The sequence below is a fragment of the Plectropomus leopardus genome, chromosome 13 (assembly GCF_008729295.1).
Source record: "Plectropomus leopardus isolate mb chromosome 13, YSFRI_Pleo_2.0, whole genome shotgun sequence".
NCBI lineage: Eukaryota > Metazoa > Chordata > Actinopteri > Perciformes > Serranidae > Plectropomus > Plectropomus leopardus.
In genome coordinates this window covers 17,519,263-17,545,736 of record NC_056475.1, presented here as the reverse complement: position 1 = coordinate 17,545,736, position 26,474 = coordinate 17,519,263, and the positions used below count along the sequence as shown (strand labels likewise).

At 38.5% G+C, this 26,474-nt stretch overlaps 3 protein-coding genes across 3 annotated transcripts; 2 read left to right on the top strand and 1 right to left on the bottom strand.

The window, feature by feature from the left end:
* Positions 1–75: 75 nt before the first annotated feature.
* On the top strand, positions 76–4,779 carry LOC121952859 (F-box only protein 40-like). Its single transcript, XM_042499710.1, has 7 exons — positions 76–143; positions 268–319; positions 723–1,880; positions 2,368–2,654; positions 3,610–3,741; positions 3,913–4,249; positions 4,495–4,779. The coding sequence occupies exons 2-7, from the start codon at positions 317–319 to the stop codon at positions 4,711–4,713; spliced, it is 2,136 nt and encodes a 711-aa protein (XP_042355644.1). The 5' UTR covers positions 76–143; positions 268–316; the 3' UTR covers positions 4,714–4,779.
* Positions 4,780–5,935: 1,156 nt separating this feature from the next.
* Positions 5,936–12,421, bottom strand: LOC121952856 (TLC domain-containing protein 2-like). Its single transcript, XM_042499707.1, has 6 exons — positions 12,348–12,421; positions 10,205–10,385; positions 10,040–10,122; positions 9,523–9,605; positions 7,228–7,433; positions 5,936–6,134 (listed from the first exon to the last, which is right to left on the bottom strand). The coding sequence occupies exons 1-6, from the start codon at positions 12,406–12,408 to the stop codon at positions 5,936–5,938; spliced, it is 813 nt and encodes a 270-aa protein (XP_042355641.1). The 5' UTR covers positions 12,409–12,421.
* Positions 12,150–26,363, top strand: LOC121952855 (apoptosis-inducing factor 3). The gene is given in 21 exon segments (XM_042499706.1): positions 12,150–12,168; positions 12,370–12,460; positions 15,371–15,480; positions 15,672–15,781; positions 15,863–15,907; positions 16,554–16,635; positions 18,866–18,978; positions 19,075–19,119; positions 19,121–19,162; positions 19,249–19,340; positions 21,092–21,197; positions 21,199–21,223; positions 22,316–22,431; positions 22,523–22,594; positions 22,735–22,798; positions 23,224–23,300; positions 23,530–23,647; positions 23,760–23,858; positions 24,619–24,694; positions 24,830–24,934; positions 26,285–26,363. Coding segments are annotated over 21 exon segments (1,686 nt in total).
* Positions 26,364–26,474: the final 111 nt, after the last annotated feature.

Below are 26,474 nucleotides of genomic sequence, written 5' to 3'. Positions count from 1 at the left end.
ACCTGTGTAACATTTCTCAGTCAGTGCTCAGCTCTATTTATAACACACACACATAACATTGACACACACACTCACGGGGACACTTTAAAGCGCAAGACGGAGTACAAGGAGTACGTTTCTCTCCTTTCCAGTCTCTTATAGCGGTAGGATAAAGTCTATAACCTCACTGTTCCCGTTGACTCTAGTGCTGCAGGACCCTGTTGCAATCCTGCTATTGTGTGTTCACATGCCAGACTTTGACATTTATAGTTTCGTCTTTGTTTGCAGGACTGACCTACAGCTTCAGATACAAAACTGGTGCCAGAGGATCTGAAGCATGGTATGGTCTCAGATTCAGTTTTTCATTTTTATCTCCCCATAAGGTTGTAAAAATCATCTTATTTTCCTGTGTTTGGCAGTATCATATACAGTTTATTCTCTTTTGACTTTTCTTTGAAGCTATATAATGTATGCACAGAGTGAAATAATAAATCCAAGGACTCCTTGTTTAGTTATGGCTGAACTGCTCCCTAAAATTTCAATGTTTTTGCATTTTTTTATGCACAAATTTAGCCTGAAACTAGGTGTGAAGTTCGACCTCCACCTCACATGTGGGGGTCAGTGGAGTAAATAGAGGTTAAAGCCTATTTATGTTTTTTAAATGATACAAGGACTGATTTAGTTTTCTTGACTCTGACAGTCTGTTCCTTCTCCTTCCTCTCTTCCTCCTTAAACTCATTCAGAGTCAGCGTTCTCGAGCCTCGAGGGTGCGAGGACATGTCCACTGTGACTCCTGCTACAGCCGGCGCTGCAGGGCTCGGGTGGAAGCCTCTGTGTGCTGTGCGGTCATCCCCTGCCGCCTGCTCTGTGGAGCTGTCTTCCACCTGTGCAAAGAAGAGGATCACCTGCTGCTCTGCCCTAATGTGAGGGTGCCCTGCCTCAACTCTGAGTACGGCTGCCCGCTCCACCTGCCCCGCTCCTCGCGGGCAGCTCACCTCCAGGTGTGTCCTGCCAGCGTGGTGTCCTGCTCCATGGAGTGGAACCGCTGGCCTGCCAACGACGCCCATTCTTATCCAAACACAGAGCTGCATGAAAACCTGCTCAAAGAAAGAGAGCAGAGTTTGGACTTCGCCATGGCCCTGAAAGACCAGGACGTCTTGTTTCACTCCATGAAGATGAAGAAATTGTTCCCAGAGTTGATCCAGAGTGTGGAGGAGGAGGAGAAAGAAGAAGAGAAGAGGGAGGAGGAGAGGAGGAAGGAGAAGCGGAAGCAGAAGAAGGAGGCAGCAGAGAGGGCAGCTGCAAAGGAGGCCAGTGGTCTTACATGGGAGTCTATTAACATGTTTGACAAGCATGACCCTGATGAAAAAGAAGAGGAGGATGAAGATGAGGTTGAATATGTGCAGGAGCTAACCCAGGAGGAGAGAGAGGCTCTTGCCAGGGACACGGGAGTGAATGCTGATCTGTTAGAAAACTACAACGCCTGGGAGCGAATGTTCACTATGGAGATGGGTGGTTGCAGGGAGGCTGGAGTGGCAGGCAGAGGCCGGGGGTCGTCTAAAGGGAGAGGAAAAGAGCTGGGCACTCTGACCGAGGAGGACACAACAGATACTTGTGTGGGTGCCACGGCATCAAACACCTGCAAACAGGGGAGCAGTGCATGCATCGCCCCCTCCACATCCTCCTCTTGTCTCACTGAAAAACTGAAGAAGAAATTTGTGTACGGACACGTGGAGCCGATGAAGATCATCACTGTGCGTACCTTTAAAGCCCCGACCAGCTTCTCTGCCAAGCAGGGCCGCATTCGCAACCCTGGTTTCTACAAGAGGGAGAGTCGAGCTGTGGATACCAGCGACCTGGGGCTGGCACCAGAGGAGATGCCAGTGTGGGAGGAAGTTCAGGTGAGAGTTAAAAAATAAAGTTAAAATTGCAAACTTGTCACCAAATTTGCATATCCAGCAGTTACAAAGCAAACATAGCAGTGATTTTAGAGAATGTGAGTCCAGTATTCACTCCCTATGTTTCTGGTCTCCACCAACTTGAAGGAAATGTCTGTTTCTTTATCTGCTAAATGCTCCACTGTGTTCACCATCATGTTGCTTACTTTGTTGGTCATTTGTTTGCCGGTAGAGCACAGTTTGGAGCTTTTTCACTAAAAACAGCTGCCTATTAAAACTGAAAACACATCGTCATAAGTCATAAGACCAAAAAAAAGAAATGAAAACTTAGTAGCAGAGGATTTTTTTTGGACAAAATTCAAGAGAAATATAAACTGATGCACAAATTGGTGCATAAAAAATTCACCCAAATGCAGAAAATTTAGTATTTGATGCTCAATTTTTTCTGGCCGTGAACCTCCAAACTCTGTTTTGTATATTTGCTCCTCAGGCCTCTCTGCTGTGCTCCCTGGAGAAAGAGCAAAGGGGTCACCTGATTGCAGAGAGCGTATGCACAGATGGCCTGTTGCAAGATGAGGGCACACAGACCTACAGCTTTCTGTCCGCTCCTTTCCGGAGACACACGTCGCTGGCCGACTTGACCGCTGCAAAACCACTGGAGCTGCACCTTCAGCTGCAGGTGGAGAGCGTCACCAGCCGGCACCACAAGGCCAGCTCTGCCTTCACGTTCCTCTGTGGACACGCCTTCCAGCGCAGAGAATATGGCAAACATTATAGGTGGGATTTAATTTGTGTTTTTTTTTCAAATACGATTTAGAATCCATATTTCTTAAAGGCACAGTTCATCCCAAAATAAAAATATTATACCTTTCCTCTCACCTGTAGTGCTATTTATCACTCTTGATTGTTTTGGTGTGAGTTGCAGAGTGCTGGAGATATCAGCCGTAGAAGTGTCTGCCTTCTCTCCAATATAATGGAACTAGATGGTGCTTGACTTGAGGCGGTCAAAGTGCCGAAAAATACACTCGAAAAACTCAACAGCAATGGTTCTTTCCAGAAAGCATGACCCAATTACACAAGATAATCCACACATCTTGTGGTGTGCAGTGTTATGTAGGAACTTCTTTCTTTCTACTGAGCCACATCAGTCAACCATATCACCACACAGAAGGAAGAGCGCATCTACTGCCCGCTCACCCAGCAACACTGAGCTAGCAAACATTACAGCTCAGGCGAGGACGCCATTAATTTTTACATCTCGCACTGTGATAAGCACAACCTCTCGTCCATGAGTACATGTATGCCTCCTTCTGTGACATGATGCTGTTGCCAGGTGTAGTTCAGTAGAAAGAAAATAGTTCCTACATGAAATGAGCTCCACCGAGTGCCATCTGGTTCCATTACATTTGAGGGAAGGCAGACAACTCTGCGGCCGATATCTCAGACACTGGGCAAATCAGACCAAAACAATCAATACTGATAAATAGCACTGGAAAAATATGTATTTTTGATTTTAGGGTGAACTGTCCCTTTAAATTCTTGCATGTATGCAGGAAATTAATTCCATAATAGGTCAGAAATGTTTGCTATCCTCATAGTTTTAAGATGAAAAATGCCCATCATTTTTTAGGTCAATAATGTTTTAGTTTAAAGGTTAAATAACGCTTTTGGACCAAACCAACACAAACAATTACATCTCATTTTCTATAACTCGATGTGCTCTCACATGCAGGAACATCCACAATGACATCCAGATGAGTGTGAATGGATGGTTCGAGCAGAGATGCCCGCTGGCGTACCTGGGGTGCACCTACAGCCAGAGGAGGCTGAAGCCCTCCACACATGAAGCCACCGTCTCCTACAAGTGAGATTACAGTTCATCTTAGTTATTACCGTATGTGGTACTGATGCTCCTTTTTTCTCACTTCTTTAATTAGATCTGTTTTATCTTAAAGCAACATGAAAGTAAAATGTAAAGTCATGCAGAGCAGTGAAAGTCTAACGCACCTTTAAAGACCACAGTTTCCACTTCCAGCGAGGATTTGGGCTGCTACAGCCTGCGTCCCACCAACCCTGTCTCTCTGGGTGAAGCCTCCCAGTCGTCCAGGAGCTCAGTGGACTCCTCCACTGCTCAGAGGAAGAGAGGAGGTCGGGCAGGAGGAGGGGAGGACTGTCTGAGCTCACTGCCCTACGAGGTGCTGTGCCACATGGCCAGCTTCCTGGACAGTCTGTCCCTGTCCCAGCTGGCTCTGGTGTCCCAGCTGATGAGACAGGTGTGCTCCACTCTGCTGCAGGACAGAGGGATGGTCACCCTCCGCTGGGAGAGGAAGATCGACAAAAATGGACGAGCCAAGTGGAGGGTGACACAGATGGTGAGTGAAGAACCAGTGAACCAGGAAAATGTAGGAGTAGCAAAAGTGATTTTTAATCTTTTCTTGGGGGTCAAAACTGAGGGGAGAACAGAGCAAAGTCAAGATGAAATCAAGTAAGAGCAAAAGCCGGACTTCTGAATTTATGACCAATATTTTACAAAAAAGCAAAAACTAGTGAAAAGTATTTTTTCTCCTTTCTTGGAAATATTCAGTTATCTCCCTTGCCTCTCTCTCTGTGACTTCAGGTATGGCAGTTTAGCACCTTGTTCTCTCCTGTGGACGCTTGGTGCCTCCAAGACATCCCGTCCATGTCCGAGCACCTGAAGGTGTGTCCCTGCTATGAGAGAGAGTCCAAGACAGAGAAGATTCGCCTGCCGCGAATCAGAGAAGAAGTCCAAACTAAGGCGAGCTGCAAAGGTCCCACTCTGGTTACCTTGTTCCAGCAGAAGAGGATCATGATGTAGTAAATGCTGGTTTAATCTGTTATTATGAAACAGGTTACGTGTTGTCTGATTTTTTCCTCTTCTCTTATATGTGCTGCCACTGCTGTTCACTGTCATTTAAAAATGAAGCAGAAAATTCCAATAAAAATAAGAAAAAATGAGTGAAACCTGAGTGATCTCATTAGCATGGTTTACAGAATTAAAAACATATCCGGAGCATCTTTACATTGAAAAGCAGTCTCTAATAGTCAGTGCAGACACTGCCCAGCTAGCTAGCAACACCATTACATGTTGACATTTAGTTGAATTTAGGTTGTGACATCAGGTGACCACAATTTGTCAGGACAACGAATACCAAAATCAATTTGATGTAGAATATTGACGACATGATGCTGATATTTTGTTGGTTTTAAGTTTATTAACCACAATCCACTGTCTTCCCAACGTCTCACGCCCATCAAGATATTTAGCTGTAAGGTACAGCATAAAGAACAAAGCCCAGTGATGCTGGCAGACTTTGGTATTGATTGAATTTAGGTTGTGACGTCAGGTGGCCAAAATTCAATGTCAGGATGATCTGACAATCTGACACAGAATACATTTTGTTCATTTTGTGTTGTTGTTCAGTGACCAAAATCAATGTCACCTTGGCTTGGAATAACTTAGTCATGAGGTATGGAGAATAACACTCAGTATCTGTAAAGTGTTATACTGCTAAAGTCAACACAACATTAAATTTGCTATGTCACTAGACATTTAAAATACTGTCAACCCGATTTTGATTTCAACCAATATGTCACACTTGTCCAACGTCTTTCTGAAGTCACATTGACATCCGGTGCAAGCTGGGATATAGTACATCTTTTGAAATGACACATCGTGAACAAATACTTGTTTGATACAAAGGTGCCACTTTTGATGATATACAGAAAATGATTTTAAAAATGTACGTATGTGTAAATCATGCTCTAGATGAACACAGCTCAGGATGTATACTGGTTAACTGAATGAATGCATGATACACAGATCTAAAAGCTATCCTGTGTAATTATTATTTTTTAAATCTAACACCCAAAAAAAACATCCTCTAACCTGTGCTTGATGTTTGCTTTCTATTATAATAGCAAACATTTAGAGTTATAAGCAAACACTATAAGTTACATCGGCCTTCAGGTCCTGTAAACACATAGTGAGATAGAAAAGGAGTCATGTTTGACCTGGAGAAACGCAGCGCTTGCTCCCTCTAGTGGTCCTTACTGGTGTTGTGTGTACTGGAAAGGAGGTCTGCTCTGAGCAGTCTGTAAAACAGCACTATGTTCATGATGGAGATGACGCTCAGGCTTACTGTTCCCGTCATCAGGACGTAAAGAGGGACAAATTCACTGTGAGCTGCCAGCCAGCGGGTCATCCAACCCAGCGTGCAGACCCGAAACACCAACAACCTGCAGCAGGTGAGACAGAAAATCTGTGAGACACTGTGTGAAAACCTTCATGACCAAACTGCTTTTCAATTAACAGCATAATTAGTTTAATTAGTGATCTTCAGAGGTGCTGGTGGGCAGATTTTGTTATTGTTGGACAGAGCCAGGCTAGCTATCAATCTTCTCATCTGACTCAGCAAAAATGAGGATAAACTTATTTCCCAAAATGTTATAAATTATTTCTTTGGAGGAATATTCCTTAAGAGTCATCCGTGAATAACATTATAATAAACGTCTTTGGAGTGAGCTAGAAGCTTATTAAGGCAGGCTGAAATATATACATGATCATATTGTTATTAGCATATGACAGCGACACAATCCACAATCCAATCCCCTGGGGCTTCAACAAGCGGTCCATATCCAAAATATCCAGTGAACTATATTCATAATTATCTATTATTTATTTTAAGTTTTTACTGAATTCTTCTTTTTTTATTTTTTTCAGGTCCTTTGTTGCTTTGTTGTCATTTTTTCCTTTCTTTCTTTCTTTTGTTCAGTTTTTTTTTTTTTTTTAGAAAATTTTCAAGTAATTTTCTTGTACTTTCCACAAATTTCATGCTAACCTCTTGGTCATTTCTTCTTTTATTGCTCATTAACTTCTTCCCATGTTTTTTAATTTAAAAAAAGCCAATTTGCTCGGGTTTCAGAGGATTAAATAAATCATTTGTATTTTCAGAACTGCTGGCTCACATCCTGAATAACAGAGTTTTACATTCACACCCTAACACTTTGCCGAGCAAGTTTTGTGCGAGAGCCCGTCCCATATAGACACCTGTCTCAAATATAAGGATTCACAGAACTATCAACATACAGTATGTAGTAGAGGGTCCCTGCTTCATCTCTCTCTCAGGTTTCTTTGGCCTGAAAAACATTACAGACCCCCGATCTAACCTACTTATTATCTCATGTGAAAATGCACAGATATGTTCACATGTAAATCTAGTAACGTTAAAATGACACATAAACACCATAAACACCATATTGTCCAAAAGGCAGTTTGATTGTTATTTTTCACATATGACTTTTGTGAAACCTCTGCGGGAAAATCACCTACGTTCCCAGGTTGAGCCAGCTGGTCACGCTGTAGGCCACAGAGGGGCGAGGGGCTGTGATGTCACTGCCTGGTCTGCTCCTCCGTCCTGACAGGAGGAGGAGCTGTCTGACGTGAAGGAACACGGAGTTGATCTCGACCAGCAAAGACACCACAGCGTAGCCCACGTAGAGGCGGGACGTTACAGCTAAACTGAAGCAGGAGAGCACCTGAGGAAAGAGTTTGAACAGAAGAATCAAAGGTTAACACACACAGACAAACATACAGCAAAGATTCATTCACAAAAAAGCAGATTCTAAAGCTGCTTTATGTTTCTTCTGCACAGGAGAGGATCAATAATCAATTGAAAGAGTTCTGTCGTATCACTTTCTAAGGATTTAGAGTATGAAATAGCCAATATGTTAACGTCAGTAACCAACTTATTCATCATTATAAATCATAATAGGCATTCAGAAGGACAAGTTTCAAGTCACAAAAAGTCAGCCAATGAAATAAAGTTTGCCTATATTTTATCTTGTTATTTCATCAGGAAAACCTCTGCAGTTGGAAAAGTTGATACGCTGTTTTAAGTAGATTTTTGTCCAGATGTTTTGTTGCCCAGAAAGTTAGTGATCCAGCTCTCCATTTGAGTCTTGATGTATTACAGTACTGCGCAAAAGTCTTAGGTCACCATATATTTGTTCTTTTAGCAAAGTTGTAAATTATTTCCCAGTCTCTTTATTTAGATACAAATAATACAGAGTACATGTACAAAGCATTAAAACACCAAAAAAGTCAGAACAAAATGTTTTCTTTAGACTAAAGTCAATGTTTAGTTTGAAACATGGAATCATGCAACCATAACAAAATGTAGCAACATGGTGTAAATACATCCGTAGATTAATGTTGTAAATCTAATATTTTCTGCAAAAAAAAGAGTCCTAGACGGGAAAAAATACTACTAAAAACTTAACTTTAGCCTGTTGAAGTTGATTCATTCTAAAACGTTTGCATTTTCAGTACTTTTTACTTATTAACTGTATGTTCGGGTTGTATTTTAGTAAATAGACTACTGAGAAATAAATGATCATTATAACCTTGCTAAAATAGGTTTAAAGTGACCTAAGATTTTTTTGACAGAACTATAGATTTAAAAAAAATAAATAAATACGTTAGAGGGGGATAATTTCATTCCTTCTTAAACCATGTTTAAGAAAAATGACAATAAATCTATCTTGTATCTTGTACCTTGACATACTGAAGGCTGTTTTTTATGCAAACTGGCAACCATTAAGTCTGATTAGAAGGCTATGCTAAAACTGATAAATCTCCCCCTCAAAACAAACAGACTTTGAACTATGAGGAAATAACGGTGCTCAGGGTGTAGATTTAAGTGTTTTACTGCCTTTCCTGTTAAATCAGCAACTCAAAAGAGCCGTGCAGAGAGACTAATCAGCTCAGCTTTAAGCAGCTTTTAAACACTAAAGACGTGTCTTATTATATTTTACAATGTTGTGAGACTAAAGTCACAAACACTGAACTGTTGCCCTGCCGGGGGTGAATCAGGTCACGACCTCAGGGATTAAACTGTCACACAGATCAAGGCTGAATGAGGGGACGAAGAGCAGTGAAGGATGACTGTGCGATTTCATTCACTGACCATGTCGCAACACACAGATATGTGAGGGTTGGACAAATTTAGAGGAACACCTCACAACCATAATTACAAATACGAATACCGAAGTAAAAGTAGTAATACCAAAATGATAAAATACTATCTAAAAATGTACTATTTGGATCCAAGCACCAAACAAACAAAAAAAACAAATATAGCAAGGCGAAACATAAAAAAGAGTGTGAATCTGGGGTTGACTTTGACTTCCCTTTAGCTGGTGAGCTTACAATCAATAACTGACAATCCTGCATTATATACATTTAAAGCTAAAAATGGACATAAAATTCAAAGTTTTAAAAATAAAGAAGCATTATCTCTGCAAGTCAGACACAAAAAACAGACGTTTCCAGTAAAACTTAAAACTAGTAATGTAATAAAAGGCTAATGCTAAGTGTTAGTGCTATATATCATGAGGCAAAAGGGTAAAAACAAATTAACTGTGTTCATCTGTTGTCGTCTGTGTTTGAAACATTATATTTGCTTGAGTTTCCTGTATTTGTAGCACATTTCTTTATGCTACATTGTGAAATCTGTGATGTGCTTCTCAATTTTCTTTTATCTGCAGTGTCTTAAGCTCTCTAGGCCACCGTACCACACACACACGCACACGCGCACACACGCACAGTCGGTGTAGAGGTTATTACCACAGAGTGGTGGAGGAGCACCTCCCAGGACTGTTTACATGACTGGTTCAACGCCACATCCAAAGAGTCGTGGATAAAATAACCTGAAGGAGAAAGTGCAAACCAGTGGGTAACGTCACAGCGGCTACGTCCGTTAATGATACAGTCTGTGATGCATTCATACACAAAACATCACAAAGTGTCAAACTAGTTCACTGTTTTAGTTTGAATTTCTTTAAATATTAAATCTTTCAGAAAGGAGGGGGGGTGACGTTGTTATCACTTCCAGACTCTACCATTTTTAATATCAGTAGATTAACATTAATTGATTTAATTATTACTGCGTGACCTGGAAGTCTGATTCGAAAAAGCCTCATTAATCCAAACTGTAAATAAGTGATCTGCTGCTGTTGCAGAGGACAATTGGGATTCATGTCAATAAAGTGACACGAGTTGATATTAAGCCTAAGCCCTGTCTAATGATGCAACTCGTGTGTAAACCTGTGAATGTGCGTGTGTGTGCGTTCCAGTTTGTCACCTATAGACACAGCTACAAGGCTGTGGGAAAGCAAGGAGTGAGAGGAGATCAGGTCCTCCGCCATCTGAGGTTGAAGGTAGAAACTACATGTTGAGAGAGTGAGAGAGAGATTACAAAATTAAAATAAATTAAAGCACCAAACCTGATGATTACATCTTTACATACCATAAAACAGCCCATGTTCCTGCCAGCGAGCTGTGAGCTAAAGATGTGCTGATATTCCTCCACCTCCAGGCTTTCTTGCGTGCCGGCTCTGGTGTTGGCAGGAATTTGATGATTGCGTTGAGCAATTTGAAAGAGCACGCGGATCCTCCAACGACCAGAAGTGTTGACTTTAAATCCATCTCTAGATTTTCATCACAGAAGCTTCACTTCAGATCTCATGTGCTCCTGTGTTCACATTTCAGCTCAAATACTCTTTGAGGAAGGAGCTGCTGAGGTCTCTTCAACACTCATTCCTCCCCTCACTCAAAGTGACAAAAAAGGTCACTGATAACAGGGTAAGGGTCATGTTGACATGATGACACAACATACAAAATTTCTTGGCAAATAAACTCCAAAGATAAATCAGTTGCACTCTTGCATCACCCAGCATGAAACAAGCATTATGTTTTACACATATCTCGAAACGACAAACGAAAAAAAAGGTGTCTGGTAGTAAAAAGGATTATTGGAAACTGTTTTATTGTGTTCTTGAATTCATGTAATTAATTAAAGGTGTGCTAACTCAATATAGTCTGTATTTTTTCCTATTTTTAGTACCAAATACTATCATCCAGTTCATGTAGCGCACACCATTCTATGTATTTACACTTTACACCTGACGATGGGCCCCATCACCTCTCCTACACAGGACTGGAAACACGCACACGCAGATTTTGTGGTGATTTTGCTTTTTTTCTGTAGTCATTTTGAGGCTTTCTGGTTTATTTGACCCTTTTTGTATTTATTTTGTATCTCTTTGAGGTAACTTTGCATTTTTTTGTTCGTTTTGTATCTCTTTGTAGACTTGCTGCGTCTCTGTTGTGGTTATTTTGTGTCTCTTTAAGGTCTTTTTGTGTCTGTTTGTAGTTGTTTTGTGTCTCTTCAAGGCAACTTTCTAATCAATAGGCAATTTTGGTCATTTTGTGTCTGTTTTGCCTGTGTCTGTAGTTATTTTCTGTCCCTTTAATAGTATTTCTTGTCTCTTCCTGGTCGGTAGCTACAAATACTTTGGAGATTTAGATTAATTATACAAAATATAATAAAAAAATGTATGATGTATATTTGTAGGTTTGGATGAGAGGGATTGATGTGGCGACTATATTAAGTTTTAAATAGCCCCATCTTTAGCAGCTGCACCATTAAAGTCCCTAATTATAATCCAACAATGTGCATTATTCTGTAAACGGCCATTCTGTAATGACTTCTTTCATTTTTGGGACTTCAGTAAATATTGGTGCAAATATCTCTGAATGCAGGACTTTTACTTGGAACAGAGTATTTCTACACAGTGGTATTGCTTCTTTTACTAAAGTAAAATATGTAAATACTTCTTCCACCACTGCCCATCAACACTCTCATGTTTATAGCATTTAAAAAGTGAATGATTTTAAATCCTTGCAGCTTTGCAATGATGGATCTTGAAACTTGAAACGGTGTGTGATCTCCACCGGTTTTGTAGGTTGAGCTTTTGTCGCCTGTCCATTCAGAGTCAGCTGCTGCTGCTTCGTCAGCCTTTCTCTATGCTGCCGTTGTGAAACACAAAAGACCGTCATCGCCTTTCTCTGGAACAATAACGGAGCTGAACATGACCACTGACATCACCTAAACTGTTCAGCCCCCGGAGTCCCAAAACTCACTTTTTGGTTGATTTTTGCTCGTCTTATCAAACATCTCAAAAACATCCACCTTTTCACAGTCTGCCAGGATCGAGGGATGAGGGTTGGGAATGGATCGATTGCCGTGGAAACGGACTCCTATCCTATCATTGAGCTGATGCGCAAAAAACAAACTGGGAACACTGGACTGTTGTTTAAGAAAAACTTCTTTCAGCGGAGCATTTGACAAACTTTGAATGTTTCTGGAGGAGTTGTGTATATCTTTGTGGAGTTATAACTGAATCAGAGACATGTCTGGGACCAAACAACGTGAGTAACCTGTCTAAATATTTATTGATTCATTTACAGTCAGATATGTTTTCAATCTTTCACTGAATTTTCACAGCAGTTGAATCACTGGGTGTTTTCTGAAGTAAACGCAACAATCTGCTTAACTGTTTAACTCCTTTAAATTCATTTGACATTTGTGTACATGCGTGTGCGCTTACTTGTGTGCGTGCATGTGTTCAGCCCATCAGGAGCATCCAGACTCTGATTTGGACGAAACATCGGAGGAGCTGACAGAGGTGGTGTGTCTGGAGTCAGACCTGCAGGATGGACAGTAAGGAAGAGGGGGGGTGCTCACAACCTGGCAACCTAAAATCTGATTTTATACATCAGTGCTTTATCACTGATATAAAATGATTTATGCACCATTCATCAACAAATGATAACAGCCACACACACATATGTAACCAGGCCTGTTAATCTGACAAACAAACAACCTGGCAAACCTTATTTTAATGATGGATCAGTATATTACTGATTTATCGAATGATCAGCCTGGACGCCAGATGAAAATGTTGGTATTAAGCATAGAGAACCCAAGTAATGAGTCCTAAAATCTGGAAATAAAATTCGTATTTCAGTACCTGCACTTCCGTCATCTTGTAGTCAATCGGTCATTTGAATGAGTTTTTGGTCAGATGTCTGAAATAAGGTCTGTGGTTAACACAAGCTTAAGAGACTTTTACATTTTGTGCGACGACATAAAATACATCAGAAAATACCCGACTGTGAGCTCTGAAGCTTTGATGTGACAATTGCTACAAGCGGCAAAATGAAACAACGGAGCGGCATCACACCGTGCCACGCTGAGCATGACTTTACAGCCTCTTAGTGGTGATGACGGGACCGCTGGGTGGTTCGTTTATAGCCTTACATTAGCTTTTTAATTCTGGCGATTACATTTTAGCTTCAAAAATCCTGAAAATGGTGCTTATTTAGAAATATTATCCTGCTGCACAAAACATGTAAGTATCATAGATGTTTTTTACCACAGAGCTTATTTTCTGCAATGATCCAAAATCCAATAAAAAAATCCCATCGGCTTTTCCATGAGGGAACAGTTAGCTCCCGGGCTGACCCACAGAAAAACATCCCTGGGGCATTTTATCTTTGAAAAGCATGAATATTTTACATTTAAACCTTTCATACGTATTGTATCAAATGTTGACATAATATAAAGCTGACTTTTGTCACTGGGAGGTTGATGGGACGGTAGATCGCAATCTCGGCCAAGACAACAGAAAATAATACTGTTCATTTTTTCGGCAACCCTTCAAGGTGCTTCCACTGGTGTTTGCGGAACTGAGCCTGGCTGTTTTTAGCGGCACATTGCTGAATTTCTAAGTGGTATTTAAGTCAGTGAACCATGGTATTTTCACCACCACATCATAGCATTTCCAAGCAGCATTTGAGCCACCACACTTGGGTGTTTTGAGCCAAAACATGACCTTTTCCTAACCTTAACAAAGGGATTTCTATGCCTAAACCTAACAACACCGCTACAAGGCAAGTTTCAAAACATCCGTTACAAAATAATGTACAAATGCATCATGTCAGTTGTTTGCAGAAACGTAAAATGGCAACATCTTTTCTGGGGAAGGGGTTGGAAGGATTGACGAACCATCTTTAGACCTAACCAAGCCTGTCTTTCTGAAAAACAAACAAACGAACAAACAAAAAAGCCCCTAAAAGACTTGCTGCTCAGCAGGCATCATGTTTACCATGTTTAGCATCTTCGTTTAGCGTGTACGCATACTAATGTTTGCTAATAAGCTTTAAACACCAACAGTTCTGGAGATATTTCAGTAAAGACCATAAAAATAAACTCTGCGGTGGCGTTAGAGGAAAAAGTCAGGGCATCACCAGCGTCTGTGGGATTCATCCTCAGGGGTCAATAAATGTGCAAAATTTCATAACAGTGAAATATTTCAGTCTGGACCAAAGAGGTCCAAAATTGTAACTATTTTGATGATCAGTTAATGGTTTCAGTCATCTTTCAAGCAAAATGTTAAACATTTGCTGAGTCCAACTTCTTCGGTGTGAGAATTTGCCTATTTTCTTTGTCAATTATAACGGTAAATAAAGAGTCTTTAGGTTTTACTCTTGGTCAAAAATGAAAAGTCAGGTCTGGGAAATACTGATACTGATTTACTAATAGACAAATCATGAAAATAATCAGCAAATTAACCCTTTAGAACATTTAACATTTTAGAACAGAAGCATTTAAACCTCTGGAACCTGGGAAAGTTGGTCTGATTTCTTTTAAAAACAAGGGAAAAGGGAAATGAGCAAATTGGTAAAAAAGGTGTAAAATGTGAAAAGAAAGTTACTGAAAAGCTAGCTGTGGGGAGATTATTAGATATCATCAAAAAAGCCTGAAATGTCCAGAAAACTATATTTATAATTTTTAAAAAAACATGTTTTAAATTATGTTACAGAAAAAAATATAGAATTTTTTTTCAGCACTTTCTTCAGGTCCTGTTCTTGTTTCTTTTTGTTTTTTATTTTTCTAACTTCCTTGTAACTTTTTTACTAATTTGCACATTTTTGGGCCTTTTTTCTCTCAAGTTGTTCATTGCCCTCTTCCTATGCTTTTTAAAGAAATCAAAGCAATTTGCTCAGGTTTCAAAGGGTTAATCACTACTGAAAATGTCAATTAACGGTTACGTTATGACCCTAGTGGCAGGAGCCAATAATATATCTTTAACATTAGATCCTTAAAATTAAGACTCAGAAAACTGGAGTAGAGTGTAGAGCTTTTAGTTATAGAAACGTATAAATGTGTCATTATAAACTGCTCATATACATGAATACAAAACTCAAGTTTATCACATAGCCACTGCATTAAAAAAGATGAGTAGCCTTTATCACAAAGCTCGCAGGCCTAGTTAGCATTTAAGCTAATTTTAACATCGATGTTGACAGAGAAAAGCTATTAGCGTCTATTACTACAACATAAATGTTATACTAAAATGGGATATACACAAAGACTATATCAAAGTGGACATTTACAGGCTATCACAGACTGTGTCAATCACATGTACTAGTTAACAAAATAAAAATTGCAGGTGCAAAACCTCTATTTTTAATGAAAGCTCATATTTTTAAATGACTTGAGATCTAATTTGGGTGTAAAACTGATTGCAGTGTCTGTGTGTGTTTGTGTGTGTGCGTAATACCTCAGGATGATGGAGGTTGAAGTGGGACATCACAGCGTGCTGTTGACACGCAGCGAGGGCAAATACAGTGCCATCGGTAACCAGTGCACACACTATGGAGCTCCACTCAGCAGAGGTAAAGAGGCTGGAGGTGTGAGTTTGAGGCTGAGGAAGACAAACGTCACATCTTCATTCAACATTTGGCCAAAAGAAAGCATGATTTCATCTATTGATGCTGTACTAGTTTGTCTCAGTTTACTGCCCCCCCTCTCTCTGTCTGTGTGTGTGTGTGTGTGTGTGTGTGTGTGTGTGTGTGTGTGTGTTTAGGGGTCATTTCAGGCCACACAGTGCGCTGCCCGTGGCATGGCGCCTGTTTCAACTTGCAAACAGGGGACCTGGAGGAATACCCCGGCATGGACTGTTTACCCTGCCACAAGGTATGAAGCAGACAGACAGATATGTATCTTATAAAAAAAACATTTGCTGTCATTTTTAATTTGCCTTTTTTTCTTTTGTAGGTTAAAATTCAAAACAGCAAAGTGTATGTGTCTATAAACAAAAAGGTAAGAGGGATAACTTTCATTTTTCAATTATTGCCATGGTGCTTCCTGTCTTGATACATAATTGTTTGTGGAAACAAGCACCTGCTTTTTGATTAATTTACTTTAGTGATGGCTTTTTTGTTGGTATTCAATCATTTCAACTTGTATTTTTGAACTTAAATCAGCTATAAAACATCACCTGCCATTAAAACTAGCCCTTAAAGAATAAAGAAATGATAAAAAGTATGAAGAATACATATATATAATATATATATATATATATATATATATATATATATATATATATATATATATATATGTTTTTCTATGAATAATATGAACAGTATCTCTGTTCTATGCCTACAAGTGCCTACAAAGTCCATTTGAAAATGAATCAATTAACAGTTCAATTGCAGATTTACTAGAATAGAAAAAAAATGAAAATGGTACAAACACAGAATGGGAGAAAGTTGTTTAAACAGCTGCAAAATGGAATTTAAATAAATCGAAACTCCACTTACATACAAATATGAATAGGCTACAACTATTTATTATTTTGGTGACTAACAACATGTTCTTCATATTTTTGCCAAATTTTGTTTTCAAATAACTGCTTGTTCTTCGTATTGACGAGTTTCTATGATGGCGCGTTTCCTTCATGGTTCAGACTCTCTGGCAGGAGAAAAGAGTCAAAGGTATGGGAGGCGCAGTACCAGGAGTTACTCACACTATTCTGCTGCTGGGAGGAGGTGAGTATGGACCATGCTATGTGTGTTGCTGTAATTTAAAACTGAAACAATTTATTAATCAATAGGCTGACTGAAAGAAAATTAATCAGCAACTACTTTGTTAGTAATTATTCACTTTTGGAGCAAATATTCTCTGGTTCCAGCTTCTCAGATGTGAGGATTTGCTGTTTTTATTTTGTTGTACATTGAATATCTGGATTTTGGACTGTTGGTGAGATGAAACAAGATATTTCAAGACTTTACCTTGAGCTCTATAGACATGTTTAGTGTTTTCTGACATTTTATAGTAATTGATTAATTGATTAATCAGTTTGTTGTAGCCATGGGCCATAACTGCATTTACTTTGCAGAATTACTATATTACTTTAAAATGTTTACCACCTCTGCCCTACGCAGTGTTTGTAATTTTGTTATACCACTTTATTAACAGTTAAGAATAAATAACTAAAATCTTAACAACAAATTAGGGCATGGCATTATATTGGTTTATCAATAGCCTGTGAGACTATATATTATCTTTAGACATAGCCAAAGTGTTATGTTTTACTGTTTTTTTAGTGAAGTGACGTCATTTTCTGAACTTACCAGACTGTTCAAGTATTTGTCCTTACCCACTTAGTCATTATATCCACGTTTCTGATGATTATTTATCAAAAATTGTGTAAATATTTTGTGAAAGCACAAGGGGTGGGGGAAAAATCGATTCATATAAGAATCTCGATTCTCGTTTTTAACGATTCAGATCGACTCAAAAATCCGAAAAAAAAATATTACAATTACAAAAATTTACATCGATTAGAGACCGCATTCACTAAATACAGTCTATTCTTAACCCTCTAAAATTTCTATCATTTCGAAATGTCGGGTGTCTTACTGTTTTCGCCGGTGAGAGCTGCCGGCTGTGCCGCTCAGAGGGATGACTCCGATGCATCGTAGCTCTTTTAGAGGCCTCAGTATCCAGCCTGGGAATTCAGGTGTTTTTTAAGGGACGTTGTTCAATAAATACATAATGACAGATCCGACATTAGGTGTCTTCCGTCCATATTTTATACATATTTCGATGATAAAAGTACATTAGCATCGATGCTAAACGCCATATTGGTTTCCCATGGTTCCTTTGGAGAGGTCAGAGGTTTTTTTTGCGCTTGTCCACCAATCGGAGGACGATCCGACGCTTTGTATCCGCTTACGTCATCTGGAGCAAACTGGACTGTGATTGGTCTAATCCGCTGTATCTATCGCTCTGTGTTATTGGTAGCGCCACATGCATTAGAATAAACTCTGCTAGCACCTATAATAATAATAATAATAATAATAATAATAATAATAATAACAATAATAATAATAATAATAATAATAATAATAATAATAATAATAATAATAATAATAATAATAAATAATAATAATAATCATAACATTATTTATTTTTTCACTTTCTGATTCCCAGCACTTCGAAGAACAAGTGTTGGGAATCAGAGAGTGAAAAAATAACAACAAAATAACTTGTACATAATAAAACCTCCATAATTTCATACACACTTTGCTTTCATAATATGTCTCTGACAAAACAGACTGGAGTAGATCCTGAAATTACACCTCCTACATTTTGAATTGGGAGTCGATTTTAAATCGGAAATCATTTTGAATCGAGAATCAATTCTGAATCGAATCCCAAGAATCGAAATCAAATTGTGAGATACTGAAAGATTCACACCCCTAGAAAGCACACAAAACTTTAATATTGTCGCAATATCTATATCTCTATCTATATCTATCAGCCTATCTATATCTAGGCTGTTTGATAGTCTCCATATCATCCAGCCCTTCAACAAACTGGACTAAAACTGTAAATTAGGACCATACTCTAACTCTAAATATATGAAACAATGGTTTTATCAAATGATTTTAAGCACTTAATATTTGTTTTGAACTGTTATTAAATATCCTTTTATGCTGAATCGACCTGCTTGCCTGTTTAATGTTCATTCTGTCTGTTTTCATTTGAAGCACTCTATTATAATGCCCTTGCTGTAAAGCAACTTGATCTGCTTATTATTGTTATTATTATCATTATTATTACAAATTACAATTAAAAAAAAATCATAGTTATGGTTAAAATGTGTAAGTGCAAGTAAACATCAGTGAATGAACTATATATTTAATATAATGAATAAATCATATGTCAGTAATATGTTTTCTGTTTGCGTGATTGTGTGTTGTTAAACCTCAGGAGCTGCGTCCCTGATCTGTGCTGAGACTCTGCGGCAAGAAAACTTTGGCGGCAGAATCATCATGATCACCAGAGACGACCTTTTACCTTACGACAAAACACGACTCAGCAAGGTGGAGTTAATGGCATGATACAAAGACCAACATTGATTAGTGCTAAATATGTGTGTATGTTTGAATTATTACTTAAACTCTCCACCCACTTCACAGGTAATGAATGTTGAGAGCGACAGTATTCTGCTGAGGAGGATGGAGTTTTTTTCATCAGCACGACATCGAGGTGTGGCTCAGGAAGGAGGTGAGTTCACTTCAGTTTTACGATATATTTCCTCAGCTTTCTTGTGGCTACATTCCTTCACTTGATATTTGTGTTATTTTGAACAGGCGGTGTCAGTGGACACAGACAAGAAGACAGTCACATTTGATGATGGTTCAGTCCAAAGCTATGACCAGCTCCTTATCTCAACAGGCTGCAGGTACAGACAAATACAGACACAAAGACAAACTGTTTGTATGTGTACAACCATTTCATTTGAAACCAGGGCCAGGCCAAGCCTTTTGGGGCTCTTCACAGCCACTCTTCATCCCTAAAATCAGTGCTTGCCATGGGGTCCATGTTTCTCCCAAGTCAATAGTTCAAGGTTCAAACATTTGATAAATAATCACATATTCAATTCTGCTTTAACACTTTTACTTAGAACACAAAAAATAAAACATATTGCAAGAGTAAACAGAAATGACCCTTCAAAATAAAAGCTCCCAGAAATTCCCTGTATTTTAAAATAAAGTGTGCTTTTTACAATTTCAGAGGCACTTGCAGTCCACTCAGAATGGACCCATGACCTGCTTTTGGACTGCGACTCACCATTTGGGAACCTTTGCCCTAAATGTGCACACAAATAATTAAAAAGCAGTCCTCAAGACTAGGCAGATTTAGTGGCTTGCAAAGACTACAGATTGCAACCGGCTCTCCTAAACAGAACTCTGTTAGGGTTCATCATTCAAGAGGATTTTACCGGGAGCCGAATTATCTGCAGAGGTCTGTTCCTCTTCAATAAAAATGCACCCAGGAAAATAAACCGATGAACACACTAAGTAAAGCAGTTTCAAATTTTAAAAAACAAAGTATTTTTCTGACTCCTAGGCTTAATCCTAAAGCCTAAAGCCTAAAGCCTAAATCCTACACCCTGGACCTTTAGATAGAAAGCATGTGGTACTGAAAGTAAATTAAGAAGAACATAAAAGGTAGTTTATTATGATTTTAAGACAAATACTCCATTTTTTTATAGTGCCTTCAAATCTCAGATGTTTTGTAAAGAGTCTCCAAAAAAAATTATTTTTAATTTGGGTGCACTCAAACAAAGTCAGGGAGTGTATCTTTCAGAAAAATAAGCTCTGTGGTGAAGATATGTTTACGATACTTACATGTTTTGTCCAGCAAGATAATATTCATCAATGAACAACACTTTCAGGATTTTTGAAGCCTAAATGTAATCATCAGAAGTAAAAAGCAATTGCTAGGCTAATACAAGTTAGACTACCATCGGCTCACCACCGCTATGAGGCTGTAAAGTCATGTTCAGCACGGTTTGGCGTGATGACGTTCTGTATTCTCATTTAGCCATTCGTTAGCAACCGTCTTTGTTAAGACACATAAAAGCTTCAAAAATTAACAGTGGGGTGTGTTAACCACAGACCTTAATTAAGGCTTTTAAACCGAAAACACATTTAAAAAACCCCGTGACGAGGGGACTGGAGGTGCTGACATGCACACAGAGTTCACATCTACAATTCATTTGGGGGCCTCCTTGTGGTCCTACGCAGCTTCTATAAACCTGTAGACCGTTTACTGCACATTAAGCTTAATCTTCAAAATTAAACAACTCCAAGTGGAAAACATTTCTTTGTTTTCTTTACAACACTTATGAATTATTATGTATGCATTCTTAAAAATATATAGCACAGCTTACAGACAATAAATTAAGTAAAGTTTACTTTTCAAAGTAAACTCTCATTATCAGGAAATCACGCCCGGACACATTTCTTTTGACTGCAACAATTGTGGTCAAAAATATTTTACTCAGTCAACAATGACCAACAGCAGATTTTAAATCGTAATAATAACAATTCTATCTTACCTTAACTTTATATCTGAAGAGTGGTTGTTGTTGCAGTAACGCCACACTGAACTGCATTGCTTATAAACAGATTTTGGCCTGTCCTTTAGAGCAAAGGGTCTGGATGTGCCCGGCATGAAGTTGGACAACGTCAGGATGTTGGAGACACCAGAGGACGCCCGACAAATCCACACAGCCTGTCTGGGCTGCAATGTTTGTCCTTGTGGGAACCTCTTTTGTTGGTACTGTGTCTGTAGTTTGCAAAATATGCACATATTTTTCCATTTTTCTGCACTGGCGATGTGCAGGAAATGAAAATAGACTGTAGAAAAAAAGATTACATCCAATCTGCTGCCGTGGTTTATTATAATTTTTTCTCCCCACCCTTGGGCAGCCCTATGGGGGAACAGCACTTCACCACTGACACAAAATAACCCCAGAAGACACTTTTAAAACAATCTAGTTCAGTTGATTATATAAGACATGCAAAAAAACACAAAAAATCCAGGATGAGAGGCTGCATGAGTAACAGTCCCCTCAAAAGAGGCCTTTGTGATCTGCTGCTGTCACAGGAGCTCTGAAGCCGCTCCTTCCCAGGCCAGGTGCACCTCATTAGGTAATGCAGCACACCTGTGCAGAGCTGCAGGAGAGAAAAAATGGACAAGAAACATATACAGCCAAAACATTTTGTAAAATTTAGATAAAACATAAAGAGCTGTGTTTTTAAAAAAAATTTTTTTATGAAGGCCCAAAACCTACAAACAGCTGTAAAAGGTTATTAGATGAGTCAACTCTGTGAAAGAAAGAAACTGATTATGATAAATAATGTTATAAGTTAAATATTTAATGGAGTGTAAATAGAAATATAAAGCTTTAGATTTTTCCTTTAACCTCCAATCAGTTGGTGAAACAGAGAATAGCTTTATCCCCTTTACCACCAATCAATTACCTTATTTTAATAATTATTTATATTTTACACCTCTACTTCTCCATCATTAATGGTTTGTTTTTCTTTTTCTTTTTTTTGGCTTGGCACTTAGTTAATTCTCTAGTCTCCCATGCTACAATGGGGGTTTCTATGTATTTCAAGGGCAACGAGTGACTGAATGAATATGAAATATATATATAATGACACAAAATAATAATTATAATAATTAAAAAATACATAAATGAAAAACTACAATAGAAAATATAAGGAAAACTACCATAAAAACAAACCAAAACAAAACAAAATAAAGTTTTGGGGCTTCATAGCCTTATAGTTTTTTCAGTTAAATATCCTTTACTTCCTGATATTCTCTACTTCATGCTCATTAACACTTTATTTTTTTCAGGTATGGAAGTTGCATCTTATTTGATAGACAAAGCCTCCAGTATCACAGTGATCGGCAGCAGTGAGCTGCCATACCAAAACACACTGGGCAAAGAAATTGGCAAAGTTACCATGACGGTAAGAAAATGAGAATGAGTTCTGTATTCCATCTGCGCAAAAATGTAGTTTCAGTTCAGCAACTCGTACTTGAAACTCTTTGTTCCTGCAGATGCTGTCAGAGAAAAACGTGAGATTCTACATGAATGACAATGTGACGGAGGTCAGAGGTGTGGACGGCAAGGTGACGTGGGGAAATACACATTGTGCCAATTTTTTTATCACTTCAAATTCAGCCTCGAAAATCAGTAAACATAGAGTGAAATATGTAAATGGAAACACTCCCAGTACTTCATGTCCTCTGTCTGTCATTTCCTCCTCAAGGTGAAGGAGGTTGTGCTTAAAAGTGGAAAAGTTATCCCAGCGGATGTTTTGATTGTTGGTATTGGTGAGTGCACTGCAGACATTTCTGTGATTTCACATTTACACACAACTCTATACAACTTGCATTAATCCCGTAGTGCACAATTCATATAAAAACAATGAAACATATTTGGATAATCCTGAAGAATGCTTACAGTGAATTATAGTGCCAGTATTTGTTAACTGAGTAACTATATTTGAGGTGCTGGTAGGCAGACTGAGCCAGGGTAGCTGTTTCCCTCTGTTTCCAGTCTTTGTGCTGAGCTAAGCTAACCAGCTGCTGGCTGTATTGTCATATTTACATTTTCTGTACAATAGAAAGAGAATGAGTGCATTTTCCAAAATGTCAAACTTTTGACACGATGTTTCAGAGCATTGAACAGTGCAACAACACTATCACTATTTCTGTAAATCCTTCTCACTCTTTTGTCCTCTTTTTTTCTTCCACAGGCATCAAACCAAACTCAGAGTTTCTGCGGGGCAGCAAAATACAGATGGACTCTAAAAACTTTGTAACAGTTGACAAGGTCAGCTTTTTCACCTGATTATCTAGATCCCATTCAACACATAACAATCACCTCTTTTTAAGCTTCAATTGTTATTAAGATTTATGTCCTCACTGTTTGGGGTCTTGCAGACTCTCACAAGTTTTCCAGGACTTCAAACAACACAGTAGTGTTTTTAAATATGTGGTTCCTCATATCAATTAGTATAATGTACACCATTAATCATCCTGCCTGTATCTCCCTCCTGCAGTACATGCGCACCAACGTCCCCAGTGTGTTCTGTGGGGGCGACCTGGCCACCTTCCCCCTGGCGATGGCCAGAAACCAGCTGGTCAACATCGGACACTGGCAGATGGCACAAGCACATGGTAATATAGTAAGAATGTAAATATATTCAAAAAGTCCTAAAGGACAGACTTCAGATGGATAATATTTTCTTTTATTTTCAGTTAAATTAAAATATACATATTGTTGTTTTAGGGAGGATAGCAGCTCTGAACATGCTGGATAAAAAGACTGAGCTCAGCTCAGTTCCTTTCTACTGGACCGTCCTACTGGGTAAAACCATCCGATATGCAGGTGGGCAAAACACACACAAACATGAACACACACACACACACACACACACACACACACACACACACACACACACACACACAGTGCAGCCACACTAAGACACCTTCCCTAGGAGGTTATACTTTTTAATGTTTTTAAATAATTCTAAAGTCATGTATTTGTTTGAATTTTGACATTTAAGAACCATTTAACCCTTTGAAACCTGAGTAAACTGGTTTGATTTCCTTTAAAAACTTGGCTAGAAGGCAGTGAGCAACCCAATAAGACATTTCCCAAAAATTAGGGAGAAATTAGTTTAAAAAAATAAGTGACCAAGAAAATTACCTGACAGTAAGCAAAAAAGAAAAGCAAAACAAACGGAAGAAAAATTACCTGAAAAAATCTATATACAGTATATATATATATATACATTTTTAAATTTTAAATATAAAATCACAATAATTATTATTATAATTTTGATAATTTTCTAAAAACTTCCCCCTTTTTAAAAATATTTTTCAAGCAATTTTATTGTCACCTTTTCTATTTTCTTGCAATTTGTGGGACATTTCTTGCCAAACTGGTCATTGCCTTTTTCGTCATGTTTAAATAGTTTTGTTCAATAGGTTGTGAAAGGACATCTGAATGCAGCACAAGAAAACGGATGTTGATCCAGGTTTCAAAGGATTAATAAAAGAGCACTATATGCACAAACTATATACACTTAATCACACCATGATGGATCACTGAATGTAACTCATGTTTTCATTCCTGTTATGTGCAGGATATGGGGAGGGATACACTGAAATAGTAATGAAAGGAAAATTTGAGGACAGGAAGTTCCTGGCATTGTACATCAAGTAAGTTGAAAAAAAAAAAAAAAGCCACTGATATTGACAAAAAAAACCCAAACATCTGTAATTAGAAAAAAAAGGGTCCTTGTATATAAACATAATGAATTTACTTCCACATTAAATGTTTTTTTTAAACTTTAGGAACGATGAGGTCATAGCAGCAGCGAGCCTAAACTACGACCCAGCAGTGTCTGCAGTAGCTGAGAGATTTGCTACAGGAAAAACCATCACGAAGAAAGAGGCTGAGTGTGTAAAACATTTCTGATTTTATGCCACATTCTTTCTTTCCAGTTATTATGGGTTTAAAGCAGCACTTCAACTCCGGAATGATTATTTGCACATATTACCCCGTGTTATGATAAATTTGTGAAGAAAACTTTATTTTTCGCGCATGTCTCCATGGTGAATGAAGAATCCAAAAACTGAAAAATTCATGATAACTTGAAATAATAGGGGGGCCCTGTTTGACAACCACAGAACTATATTAAAACATCCGTTTTCAAACTCTCACTGAATGCGTGCAATATAATCCAAGTCTCATTTATCCAGTCTTATGCTCAGTACTTTGCAGACAGAAAGTCCTTTCGATCAAAGAAAGAGAATGTTTTCTGTTCTTTTCAAAGTGTCATTGTGTGACTTTGGTGTGTTAGAGGGTTTATTTGGATTCAGCAAAGTCACATAATAACAGAAACAAAATGTTCATCGAGGCAGTGGAAGACCAGCAGCTCCCATGTTCGGTGAGGTAAAATGACCAGTTTTGGCTTTGAAGTTAGATACGTTTCACTTTCACTCCAGCTCCAAGTTGGAAGGGGCTGTCGTTTTTGTTTTTTTTCAGTGAAAAGTATTTAAAACCTCTTAAATTTCTTAAATTGCCAGTGAACTTATGCCACAACTCCTTTTTGTATTTTTTTCTTTTTCAAAAACCTTTTTTTGTTTGTTTGAATTTATTTATTTTTTCTTTTCATTAATGGTCCTTTTGTTAATTGGTATTAATATTACGGCAAACACTATTAATGACTCAAATGCTTTTTTGGCCAAACCTTCTCCACACAGCTGCTTCCCTACAATAATTATTTACATCTTCTCTATACACATCTACATTTGACCTCTCTGTTATAATATCCTGTATATTATTAACCTGCACCCACGTTTTTATCTTATCTGTACGTCTGTTTGGGAAGTACTGAGCATACGACTGTAAAAATGAGGCTTGGATCATACTGCACGAGTTGTGTGACAGATTTTAAACGGATGTTTTGATATAGTTTTGCTGTTTTAAAACACGGTCCCCAAAAACTTCATCAAGACTTTTTTGGATTTTTCATTAACCATGGAGAACAGAAAAACAAAGTTTTCCTTAATGAATTTAACATAACACTGAGTGAGTAACTGAAATTAGGAAATTAGGGGTGAGGTATTCCTTTAAGTGACCTTTGGGGTTTTAAAACATTGTCTGATAATTCTGTTTCAGAAAATCTGATATTTAGGTCTGTGACTTGAAAATATTGGCAAAACACGAGGAACAACCTGCAGCGATCTGTGCATCAAATGATGTAAAGCCACATAAAAGCATCTCTTCTTACCTCTCCCTGACAGATCAGAGGACCTGAGCTGGCTCCAGTTGTCCCGATCTACACTTTCCTCCACTGTCAACACGTCGTCTGTACAGTGTTGACACGCAGCCAGAATGTCATTCATCTGTCTCTGCGTCACCATGGCTCTCACCAAGGACGGCGAGTTTAGAGACCTGGATTAATGTGTTTGACTTAGAAGAGACATAATCCAC

Bases quoted from the DNA above. Each gene is read 5' to 3' on its own strand.
- LOC121952856 (XM_042499707.1), bottom strand. From the start codon at position 12,408: ATGTTTCGTCCAAATCAGAGTCTGGATGCTCCTGATGGGCTGAACACA. The intron at 10,123-10,204 runs GTATGTAAAGAT...CTCAACATGTAG, and splicing joins GGAACATGGGCTGTTTTATG to TTTCTACCTTCAACCTCAGA. The intron at 6,135-7,227 runs GTAGGTGATTTT...CACCTGCTGCAG, and splicing joins AGCTGGCTCAACCTGGGAAC to GTTGTTGGTGTTTCGGGTCT.
- LOC121952859 (XM_042499710.1), top strand. The intron at 3,742-3,912 runs GTGAGATTACAG...TTCCACTTCCAG, and splicing joins GAAGCCACCGTCTCCTACAA to CGAGGATTTGGGCTGCTACA. The intron at 4,250-4,494 runs GTGAGTGAAGAA...CTGTGACTTCAG, and splicing joins AGTGGAGGGTGACACAGATG to GTATGGCAGTTTAGCACCTT.